A 13,051-nucleotide genomic window follows, 5' to 3' on the forward strand; every position below is an offset into this window, starting at 1 on the left:
GATTAGGTCTACTTTATATTCTATTTATGAAGATTTAGTATTAGAATAAAATCAACAAGAGATCTCATATTCAATTCATATACTTATATATTCGTAAGGAGGGGTGATAATTTTTAATTGTGACTAAGCCGGATCAACATTATCTCAATAAAAATATATGAAGTTTAGAAAAAAAAAATTGGAGGTTTAACTTTGAATCTTTCATCTAAACTAAAGATTTTTTTTTTATCCATTTGTTTATCAAGGTTTCCTCTATAAAAAAAAATGTCATTTCATATTAAAATAAATTGTGTTTATAAAAGAAAAAATAAGAAAAAAGTTTAAGTGACACGTCATTTTGAATTCTTATCAATTCAAACGGATTTAATAGTACGGGTAATTAATATTATAACAAATTATGTTGACTTTGTTCATCAATGTGATGCCAAATTTCTCAATAATTTATTAGAAAAATAGCACTGTGCCAATGAGAAGTAAAATGGACAACTTAAATTATGGGTAAATTACACCCATGGCCACCGAACGTTATCCATTTAATATTATGGTCACTGAACTTCAATTCTTAAGAGTATAACCACTGAACTTTATACTTTTTAATATCATTGGCCATTCAACGCCTCAAAATGACCGTTGATGGTCTAAAAATAAAAAAACCCAAAGCGTAATGATATTTTAAGTAACTTTAATTCTTGAAAATTTTAGCTTTGAGGTCATTTAGATAGTGTTTTGTTAGAAGAGAGCGTGAATATTTTGAGAGAGAAAGTTTCAAAAAATGTGATTTTGGAAAATAAAAAATGTTTTCATGGTAAATGTCTGAATAATTTTAATTCTTAAACATTTTCATTTTGAGGTCGTTAACGGTCACTTTGAGGAGTTAGTTAAAATTGAGTGGCCACCGATATTAAAAAAGTGTAAAATTCAGTAGCTATACCGTTTAGTGTCATGGGTGTAATTTACCCCTTAAATTATCAAACTAAGAGGGGAAAAATATATCATTAAGAAGTATTTTAGGCTCCATTTGTTTGTTTGTGTTGGGGTGAAAATAAAAAAATATTTCATTAAAATACCAAAAATAGGAAAAATCATTTTTTCATTATAATACTAAAAAAAATAAATAATAATAATAATAAATTAATAGGTTTCGGTGAGACCTACTCCTGGAAAATATTTTTTTCAACGAATGTTAGGTCTCGACAAGACCTAACCACATCTCGGCGAGACGTGTCCTGGTCTCGGTGACACGGGGTTCTGAAGCTGTTTTTCTCGACATCCACTACCCACGTTTTTAGCACCATCTCCGTAATATGGATTAGTGGAAATCATGAAAGAAAAATGTGGAAATCATTAGACATGAAGTTTGGATTTATTTGCTATAAACAGGACCTCAAATCATCTTTCCAAATCCCACTCAACCAATTCAACAAAACCTCAATCAAATCCTACAGCTTTTTCTCTGAAATTGTTCATCAAAAAATTCATTTTTTCCAAGCAATCAAGCTCTTTAATTTTCGTTTTAAGCTTTTACCTTCATTCCTCAAGTTTTCAATTCGTTTGAAATCAAGTTTTCATCAGAGTCCAAAATCCAATTAATCTTCTTCAAACAAAAATTCTCCTCTGAAGTCAGCTCTTCCAAATTCCGTTCTTCCCAAGCGATCAAGCTTCGTTCTAAAGCTTTATTTTTCACCCTTAAGCATTTAATTTCATTCCCCAAACCTTCGAATTGTTTAAAACCAAGTCCTCCTCTAATCACCATTGTCATCTCCCTCAAAGAGCTTACAAACACTCATAAACACAAATTCCAGCTTTCAGTCCATATTTCATTCAATTCTCCAATTAATCAATCACACAAGCCATCGTTCACATTGCAAGAAAAAATTTCAACTCCAGACACCGATGAATCAGCAATCCTATTCAATACAATTTCAAGTTTGTGATTTTTAATTTCAGCTTTTGTCAATATTTCATTCTTAATTGCTTTGTCAAACGTAATTTCTTCATGAAATTAATGTACTCTTTTCAGTTGTACTTATTGCTTTCGTTTCCAATTTTTATCATCTGTAATCATAGATATTTGCAAAATCAATAAAAAGGAAAAATTCCCAAATCTTTTGTATTGATTTCATTTTAGTTACCATTGCTCTAGCTAGTTAAGCTTTTTGTAGTGGAGTTAGGAACCCAATAATGATTTTTTTTATCAATCCTTGCATCCCTCGCCCAATCGTCTCGTTTTCTAGAAGTCAAGTTTAACGCTCATTTTACAACCCAAAAAACATTAAAATCAATTGAGAATTAACTTCTCTGGCACGCCCGCACATTCACTCGCAAAAGCCAAGGTTGAAATAGGCCTATTCCGAAAATATCGCTAACAGTTTGCATGATTTTTTTTTCCCGATTTTTCAATATTTATTGCTTAGGAAAACAATTCAACAAATAGGTAAGTCAACATAAAAATATACGAAAAAAGCGAGGAAATTTTTTTATCATTTTAAAAAGAGTAACATCTTCCTAAGCTTTTGAATCCTACCGTATTTCTTTTAACATTTTTAGAAATAAGTAGTCATCCACCATTTCTTTTCATTTTCCGTTAATGTAATCAAACAACGAAAAAAATATTTTTCTAACATAAAAATTTTCTTTAACCAATATTTTTTCAAAACACTATTTTACGCAAACAAATGAAGCCTTAGAGAAACAAATCAAGCCAGTGCTTAATAGTAAATATATGAATGCAGGAAAACTATTAAGAATGTTCCAAAACAATTCTACAGCCAACGGAGAAAATTGGAATCGAATAAAAAAAAAAAACCGAGAAATTTAAAAAACATTAAACATAGAGTATTGACGGATGCCGAGTGCAAAGGGCACAACATTGGCACATTGTCCTTGTGCCAAAAGTGTTGTTTAGTCCATCTTTTCTTCAAAAATTATGTGTTTGATTTGCTATTGCAAAATTTACTTATTTAACCTTACTTTTTTATATATATATTCTCTTATACTTTTTAAGTGTAAATTTTTACATAATTTTATGCCCCTAGGATTTAGAAAGTATAAATTCATCTTTCTTTTTAAGATGCATTTTTTTTTTCAATGAATATTATGGTTTTCTCTCAATGAAAAGAAATTAGGGTCTATACCCATTTGTTTTAAGATTTTTTTTTATTCCTGTAAGTTTTTTTCTTCATTTAGAGTCAAAATTTGTAACCATTCTTTTTCTCAATCCCTCTCATCATTTTGATTGAGAGCCTTTATCAGCTCCCAATGCGGGACTTCTTTGAGAACTTGATTCTATCAAAGTTCTGAAGCAAATCTATAGAGTACTTTAAAGGAAAAATGAAAGATCTTAGACAAAAGATGAAGATACAACTAAAAACTCTTAGCAATAATCAATGCACAAAGAGAACAAAACAGAAATAAATAAAAATGAAATAAATTATTTATAATCTGAAATTACAAATATAACAAGAATTCTAGAAAATTTTCAATCTTCAGATGAAAAAAGAAGAACGGTAAAATGGACTGTTAAGGTCGGTCAGGCCTTAAGACATAATTTGTCTACTATGAAACAATCACCTCACATGATACAACAATAATATCGAATGAGCTCTACAGTATGCAGAGAAGTTATCACGGGAAAAAGAAGCACATAAACACAAAGGCAGCAAAGAGTAGAGGGAGTAGAAACAAAATTTTCAAGGAAAAAAAATTGTTTTTCCCTATGTACAGTGTATAATGAAAATGCAAAGGAGCTTGAGCATATATTAAAAGACGTAAAGTTGAATGATTTTTTTATTACGTATTGAAGTTTAGTACTTATAATGTTAGTTGAGGTAAAATTTCTGTGGCCATAAGTGTAGTTTGCCTATAAAAGAATCGATAATATAATGCAAAAGAAATTAGAAGTGATTAATTAAAAAGGGAAAATTTTCCAATAAAAGTGAAGTGATTTGTAAAATAAAATAGAAAAAGTTGACAAGTTTAAATAATGATGGGCCTATTTGGGGATCACGAGTGTAGATTTCTGGATAACTAGACATGTTCCGTGGGCCCCATCTTCCATAATTCTTTCTTCATTCCTTCATCTAACGCGAATTTATTGTGGTCCATCACTTCCCCATTTTATTGCTATTTTGCCCCTCAATACTACTCATTATCATACTACTCCATTTCAACTTCAAATCAACGAATGATTGAAGTAAGATAAATTACCCTAATGTTACTAATCGTATTAGGGGTTTTTTTTTTTACCTATATACATATGTATGTAATATGTTCCTTATGAGTAATAATATAAAACCCATATATAGTGGAGATAATAAAATTCATGATTATAGATTTGTTAATAATGTTGAAACCGATTTGATTTGCCAATGTTTATGATAAAATTGAAGTTAGGGTAATACTTTTAGTTACCAACATAAAATGTATTTTTATACATGCTGTCTAAAATCAACAATGTAATTTGAAATAAGGTACAAAAATACACCAAATATTTTTTATTAGAAGCAATTTTACCTCTATCGTGTAAAATGATGCAATTTTATCTATAGTGTTAGCAGTTAAGAGCAAATTTACTCTTAACGTTGATAAATTGATCAGTTTGAGAAATAATTAATCAAACTGTCTTCTCAATCATGAATTGTAATGCGTCATTTTATTACTAATTAGTAACAGATCATAAACATATGATTAAACATAAAAAAAGATATTGTATTTTGTACAAGTTGGACAAAAAAAATCAAATATTTCTCCGAATTAAAAAAATATTAATCTTCAATGCTATTATTAAATCACAAAAAAAATATGAAATCTTTTTCCGGAACCAACCAATATGCAATTTGTGCAAACTAGAAAACAAAATATCTATGTTTTATAATGATAAATGAAATTGACCAAACTTTCCATCTTTAGAGATAAAATTGCTTTTGACTGCCAACATTAGGAGAAAAATCACACCACTTTAAACGTTAGGGGTAAAATTGCTTCTCACTATAAACAGTAGGGGTATTTTTGCACCAAATCTCATATAATTTTAATCAATATTATTATTTTGAGATTAATATTTATTTATTTTATAAGATCAAGAAACGTGTAGTTATATATTGGTTATTAAATTCGAGGGTATGAGTTTTCGTAAACTACACCACTTCAACTTGAGGTAAATTACACCAATGGTATCTAAACTTTATCCTATTCATATTTTGGTACATAAATTACATTTTGTCTCGAAAATATACCTGAAGTGACGATAACCGAATAATTTAGTGTATTTTACCGGTTAATCACCGGTCAACGTGAGTTTCATATGTTAATTACGTCAAGAGTACCTAAACTTTATAGTAATTCACATTTTGGTACCTGAATTTTATTTTATCCTAAAAACATAACTCAAGTAAAGCTGACTGAAAATTTTAGTTCATTTCATCGGTTAGTGACCGGATGTGAGTTTGACCATTTTAAACTAAACATTGGGACTCGCTATATACTTAATGAACATAAAATTATAATATTGTCATTTAATTAATATATATATATATATATATATATATATATATATAGAGAGAGAGAGAGAGAGAGAGAGAGCTAAATAGTAGTATTGTAATTTTATGTTAATTGAGTATGTGATGAGTCCCAATTTTTAATTTAAAATGGTCAAACTCGCATTGACCGATCACTAATCGCTCAAATGTACTAAAATATTGGGTCATCAGTGTAATTTACTTGGAGAAAATGAAGTCTAGGTACCAAAGTATGACTTAGGGTAAAGTTCAGGTACCATCAGTGTAATTTACTTGTCAAACTCGTATTGACTGGCCACTGACCGGTAAAATATACTAAATTATCCAGTCATCGTTACTTCAGGTATATTTTTGAGACAAAATGTAATGTAGGTATCAAAATATGAACTAGGGTAAAATTCAGGTATCATTGGCGTAATGTACTCCTTCAACTTGACATTACTCACCAAACAGGGTTGGCGGTTGTTAAAATATCCGGAGTCACTCGTTGCCCGCGTTTACAAGTCCAATTATTTTCCTCATTCAATCTTTGGTGCAAAGTTAAAAAATAATCCCAACTTTATCTGGCGAAGTATTATGGTGGCTAAGGTGCCAGCTAAGGATCTTGTTGTCGCTGGAGCACATTGTGTTTTTGGTACTGGTTCTGATACATGAATTTGGGACGACCCATGGTTACCCGACAGAGATAGACCATTTGTTAAAAGCCCCAAGCTGAAATGAGTGGAGCTGCAGACTATGGCAGATCTTCGAGAGGCAACATGCTTCTCTTGGGACGACAGACTACTGCGAGGGCTATTCACGGAGCATGATGATGGTTTAATAAAATGGATACAGACATTTGAACTCCTCTTTCAAGACTGACGTTAATTCTCCTTCCAAGACTGGTGTTAATTCTCCTTCTTTCCCATGGCTAAAGGTGTGGAACATAGAGGCCCCCCCCGGAAGGTTAAGTAATTGGTTTGGCGTGCTTTAGCAAATTTCTACCAACACTTGAAGCACTCAGGAACATACACATTCCTGTCTATGATATGTGTCCTGTGTGTTTAAATGCCTCTAAGTGCTCGGTTCACTAACATCTGGGACTTCTAATCGTAGTTGCTCGATAATAAATCAGCATCGGAGTTGGGAGTTGCGGCTACTATATGATGGTATGCCTGGGCTAATAGAAATGATAGGGTTTGGAATAATACTTCTACTGTTGAAGAGGTGTTGTACAAGAATGTTGTCTCTCTGGTGCATAACTGGGCACAGGCTCCGGCTCGATCTGTTGCAGCTGAACAAACTAGTACTGTTGTTCGTTGGGAATAGCCACTTGTGTGTTCAGTGAAATTTAATTTTGACTTTGCGATTTTAAAAAACTTAGACTTTATGGGTTTTGGGTTTATTGCACGAGACTTCAGCGGTTTTATTGTTGTGGGAAATGGCAAACTCGAGGGTAGATCAGACCTGTTTTTGGCGGAGGTGCTAGCGTGCCGTGCGACATTGCTTTGATTAAGTCTCATGGCTGGTCATCAATCTTACTTGAGGCAGACTATCAATTTATGGTTAGTGCCAAAAGATCCGAACATTTTGGGGCGTCGGGTCTAGATTTCGTCATTGGGGATTGTTTGTCCTTAATCAATGAATTAGATAATTGTTCTATTCGGTTTATAAGGCAGTTTGTGAACCAAGCTGCTCATGTGTTTGCATGGGCGGTATGTTCTATGTCTGAACATGGAGAATGGGTAAATGTCTCTCCTCAATTTGCATGTAATGTTTTATCTCCTAATATATGAATGAACTTTTCATTTAAAAAAAATATTGGTTATAAAATTAAGAACATAATAACTACGAAATATTTTTAAGACTAAATTTAGTCTTGAATTTGAAATATATGTTTTGATTAGAGTAAGATGACTTTACTTTGTTTCACTGTAGATTAAAGTATGAACTAACTTTTAATCTTATTTCAAAAACTAACTTTTAATCTGTTTAGTTTGATACGTATTGATATGAGAGAATTTGTTAGATAGTAATATGTTGTTTGAGGAGATATTTTCTATGCCTGAGATAAGATAGTAAGATGATCACCACATAACCATTGGCAGACGACCCAACTCAAATGGTTAAGAAATTGAGAGTAATTTCAGTAGATTGTATATTTATCTTGATTATAGGGTTTAAGACGTATTTATAGGCTACCGTTATCCTTAGATTCCTCAAAATACAACTTGGATGTAATTTATGTAAGTTATGTTTACTTGGTTTGGATTTCCTTGATCTCGGGCGGATCTAGCGGGAGTTGATCTGAGTCATCCTATTAGTCCACGTATTTGACGAATGTGATGTTCCTATTTAGATTAATCTGACGACTGTTGTTATTTTGTGTCTAGGATAAGGACACATGTATAGTGATACTATTTTGTATGATATCATATGTCTCCCTCCCCCCATTTGACTCGTGAAGCACTTTAGGTTACGTTTAGGGCTGTCAATTAGTTGGGGATTCCCCATCCCCGTTGGAGACCCGTCCCGATGGGGGCGGAGAATCCTCGTTTGGGATCCCCATGAGGCGGTGATGGTTTGTATATTCTCCCCGGAAGTCGGGGACATGGCGGGGATGGTTATAAGTGTCTCATCCCCGTCCCCATCCTCATCCCCGCCCCCGAATGTCTCCAATAGGGATCCCCGATTAAATACCCGAATATAGAAAAAAAACTAAAATATATATATATATATATATATTATTAATTTATTTTGGACTTGTTTTTATTTTATGTTTTGAATCTTTGTTTGTAATTGTTTAGTTAATTTTCTATGTCTAGTAGTTTATGATTTTATATGCCCTTGACATAGCAGTTTATGACTTTAAAAATATATATAGTACAAATTGATGTTTTACAAGAAAAAAGTAAAAAATTTAAAAACTTAAACGGGGACTGCGGGGCGGGGATGTAGCCAAATTTTTTCCATTTGTAATTTGGGGATGGGAACTGATAGAGGTCAAAACCCCCTATTTTTGGGTACGGTTTTAGGACGGTTTTTTAGCTTAGTTTTGCGAATAAGCGAGAAATTCTCGCATTTATATGATTTTGTACGAGTTAGCTAGAAATTGTATATGTTCTATTTACTTTTCGTGGTTTAGGCTCGTTTTCTGATCATTTTGGGGAAATATGGCCAAATTAGCATGTACGTTAAGTTTCAATTATCTTTTATTGCTAATTGATCCACCAAAAGTCGCACCAAACAGAGTATTTACTCCAAACAAGCGATTGACGGGTCAATTTAGTCTCAGAACTAATGTTATTTGGAGTTTACGTGCGTGTGCAGGTTAAAACAGGAACGAGTTTGGGTGAAAATTGCGTTTCGGACATCCGGTAGTCGCACAAGGCGTTCTGGGCACCCCTGCTCGTCGAAACTGGCCTTTTTGGGCCAGATCGGCGAGCTAGGCGTCGAGCTGTCCTCTATAGGCCAGCTCGCTGAGCTCGCCCTCAGAGGCCAGCTCAGGCGAGCTGGAGGCCAGCTCGCGCTGATTCCTGGTCCCACGATGCCACAATCTGTCCCCACTCTTCCCACCTGCAAAAGGAAACGAATTAGGTCAGAATCGGGGCCTGAACCGCGACTATAAATAGGACCATTAGTTTCAATTGTAAATCATCTTTCATTCTTGTAATTTATTTTACCCTTCACCCTTGAAGAATCCTCTCCACGTCCTCCATCTCCTCCATCTCCTTCAACCTCCATTGAAGAACTTCTGAAGCTCCATCCACCGAGGATTGGTCAAGGTCCGTCTTTAAGTCCTAGGAAGACGCCTGCAGCGGTAGACAGGTTCCCTGAAATGGATTTTCTCATCTTTTTCATAGTTTGTTTAAACGCTTTGATACAGTCTATGAATCCTAGGCTAATTGAATACATGTGACAATATTTCTCCATCTTTAATAATATTATAGTTTTTGTTCTGTTCAAAACAAAATGATTAAGCAATGAAACACAAAAGTCATTTGAATTGACTGTGCAAGTCAAAACAAAAGTCACTCTCTGCACCCCAAACAAAGAGAAAACTTACCCACCTGGTTCACTCGGTCTTAACTCACTGAGTCAAATTCACTAATCCATAAGATTCCCAATTCCCCCCTTCTGCCTTTTCCCAACATCCAAGAGAAATTAATATAATTTATTTTTCCAAATTGTACAAGTTTAAGAACACATTGGCAGAAAGCCATAATATCAAATAATATAAGTGTGTTTTAATAATATTTTATTTAGTTGTTAAGGAAAGCATCAAAATCAAGGTGACATTAATTTTCCTGGAAAAATGGGAGATTTTCTGGAAATTGGAGGCTGCTTCTTCAGACAACATCATCATCAACCCCAGAAAAAAAAAAAAAAAAAAAAACAAATTGATGTAGAAACAAGCCATAAATTATTGTACCCTTTTCTTATTTTATAATTTATATGTCTTGACAACTGTAGCTAGAACACTTGTAAACTTTTTTAGTAATAAGTTGTATATTGTGGTGTTACATTTGGATAATAAATGGAGAAGGCTGTTACATTTTTAACTTTGTTGGTCAAAAGTTCCTTATTTCTCTGATAGAGAAAGGAGATGATGCAACTTTCAACAGTTTTTTCCTTATCAAGGAGAAAAGATATCAATTTTATTTTAAGTAGTTCACTTTTCCATTGTGGAAATTTTGAAAAAAAAGTGCTTCTTTATACTGAAAGTATTTTCAAAAGTACTATTCATGGAAAAAATATGTAAAAACTTGCAATTAAGAAAGATAATCAGTCAGGAATAAAAACTGAAAGAATTTTCCTTCTTCTCAATTCCTTTTGCTTCTCCTCCATTTTTATCATACAATCAAATAAATATATGTTCATTTAATTTTCCTTTTCGCGCCTTTTTCACGATATACGTAACTATATATATAATCATATAAATAAATGTTCATTTAATTTTCATTTTCGCGCCTTTTTCACGATATACCTAACTATATATTTTGAATGAAAAATCAACTAACTTTTATATAGTAAAAAAAAAAAAAGCAAAGGGTTAAATATAAAGAAACAATGGTACCAAACAACTCAGAAAATAACTAATAATAATTTATAGTAAACACAAACAAATTATCCTCCTATACAAACTCTCTCCCTATCTATTTTTTTTTTTTTTGTCCGATTTTGGACCAAACTAAAGAAATTACAATCTCAAACCTTCTGCTGAATCTAAAGAAGAATTCAAAAATAACAAACCATAACGAAAATGGCAATTAACACAAAATCAACTCCCAAATCTTGCAAAACCCAACCCCAACCCAACCCAACAAACAATCTCTAGGTTCTAATAGCTATATAGAATTATATAAAAAGAAGGAATCAAGCTATCATATATATATATATATGTATAATATATATTTGAATTAATTATGATTGAGAACTATTTGGGTCATCGTCTCCACTATTAGTACCTTGAGAGTGCTGATGCTGATGTTGATGTTGATGATGCTGTTCTAATGGATTATTCTGGTGATGATCAGAATTCATATTCAAACCGCCTCTAGAATACGCATTAAGTGCAGCTAACATCCCCAAATTTGTATCTGACATGCTTAGCCCAAGATGCTGTGAAGGTTGTTGTTGTTGCTGCTGCTGCATATTTAACATTGACCCCAATTGTAAAGCATTTCCTCTTCCTCCTTGAAATTCAAGATTCGCCGGGAAATTTATTCTTGGAACAAAATGTAACGGAGCTTGAAGCGTGTTCCCACTTCCTGTTGGTGTTGCTGTTGAAAAAGGCCACATCTGAGGTTCAGAAGGTCCTGCTCCGCCTGTGCTGTGTCCTCCACCTGTCACCGGAAGCATCCAAAATGTGTTTCCGGCACCACTTGTTGGTACTGCTGGAGCCATTGCCCACATAGCAGTTGTCGGTAACATATTTGAAGGCCTAAGTAGTCCTGAACTTCCCGTCTCCTGTTGCTGCTGACCTTTTGTTTGCTCTAAACCACTTTTGAATCCTTTTATCGGCGATCCTCCGCCTTCATCACCACCGCTAATTCTTTCTCCTTCCTCCTTGAATAAATCCTCTCTATAGCGTTTTCTCGCATAATTCTCGCCTGAATCTCCTCCACCACCGCCATTCCCAGTCTCCCCTCCTCCGCCAGCACTCGGTAGCGCTTCTGCTATTTGATCTGCCGTGAGCAGATGTTGCTGATGCTGATGCTGATAACCTAACAAAGCAGAATGAGCAGCGAATCCTTGCTCGTAATCAGCATGATGAGCCAAAGCTAAAGCACTATGAAACGAATGAGGAGCGGATTTCGAAGACGGAGCAGTAAGAGTGGATCCACTACTCCTTAACGAAACATTCAATGTCGAAAAATTCGCCGGAATAGTTCCAGTACCGGTGGCAGCTATAATTGCCGGTTCCGCTTGGCGTAACAACCACTCGATCGTTTCTCCGTCGGATTTATGCCCCAATTCTCTAGTCAATTGAAAAACCCTAGCAGCACAGGTGGCTGGCATTCGGATTCTCCGGCCCCTTCCATCTACCTTGGTGTGTCGGTCCTTGGTGGAGCGTTTAGGTGGTGCAGCGGCAGTTACGGTGGTGGAGGCGGTGGTAGTGACAACGGTAAGAGGCTGGTGATTCTTGTTGGTAGAGTCTAAAAGAGGGGCAGATCTGGTGGCGATGGCGAGAGAGGCGTCGACAAGGTGAGGTGGAGCAGCGGAAGAAGTGGAGGCGGAAGTAGAGGAGGAAGAAGAGGAAGAGGAGGAAGAAGAAGAAGTGGAAGGAGCAGAAGTAGGAGTAGAAGAAGAGAAACTGGGATGGTAAAGGGCAGGTTGGATAGAGATGGAGCCCATAAAGGGGCCGGGTTGAGATGGTCCTCCTCCTCCACCGCCAGCTCCGGCAGATGATCGACCATCAAAAGAGAGTTGTTGTTGTTGGAGGTGGCGGTGGCGCTGGTGGAGGTGGTGGTGGAGGTGGGGTTCTTGCCTGGTATTATTTTGCTTGTTGCTTTGCATATCTGTGATTTCCATATTGGTGGTGGGGTGGATTTTGATGTTTCTTTTTTTTTTAAATTTTATTTTTATTTTCTTTTATATAAAAAAAAGAAAAAAGAAATGAGTTTGATTTTCAAAGAAATGGATACAAACTCATAGCCTTGGTTTCTCTACCACCTCTCATATGTTTTTCTTGAGAGAGAGAAAGAGTGTTGTGGGGTTTTGGATTGACTCTTGTCTTTTTTTGTTTTTGTTTTGGGTTAAGAAGCAGAGCAGCCTCCTCCTCCTCCTGGGGACAAGCTTATCTACATTATTTCTTTCTTTTATTATTTCTCTAAATAATCTATCATTTTTACAAATTCATTTAATTATTCTAACCATTTTTAAAATGATATATGTAACTATAACTAAATTAAATTAATTAATAAAAGAATCATTTCTAAAGTTTATTTTTTTTAACCAAAATCATTTCTAAAGTTTAAGAAACCAATCTAATACAATAAATAAATATAAAGAATCTTTCATGTACAACGGTCACATGTTCACGTGTTGATGAT

At 34.3% G+C, this 13,051-nt stretch overlaps 1 protein-coding gene across 1 annotated transcript; it reads right to left on the reverse strand.

The window, feature by feature from the left end:
* Positions 1-10,580: 10,580 nt before the first annotated feature.
* Positions 10,581-12,730, reverse strand: LOC136226438 (transcription factor TCP8-like). The gene has a single exon (XM_066014918.1). The coding sequence runs from the start codon at positions 12,528-12,530 to the stop codon at positions 10,920-10,922; it is 1,611 nt and encodes a 536-aa protein (XP_065870990.1). The 5' UTR covers positions 12,531-12,730; the 3' UTR covers positions 10,581-10,919.
* Between the last annotated feature and the right edge of the window lie 321 nt (positions 12,731-13,051).

The sequence above is a fragment of the Euphorbia lathyris genome, chromosome 4, assembly GCF_963576675.1.
Source record: "Euphorbia lathyris chromosome 4, ddEupLath1.1, whole genome shotgun sequence".
Classification (NCBI taxonomy): Eukaryota; Viridiplantae; Streptophyta; class Magnoliopsida; order Malpighiales; family Euphorbiaceae; genus Euphorbia; species Euphorbia lathyris.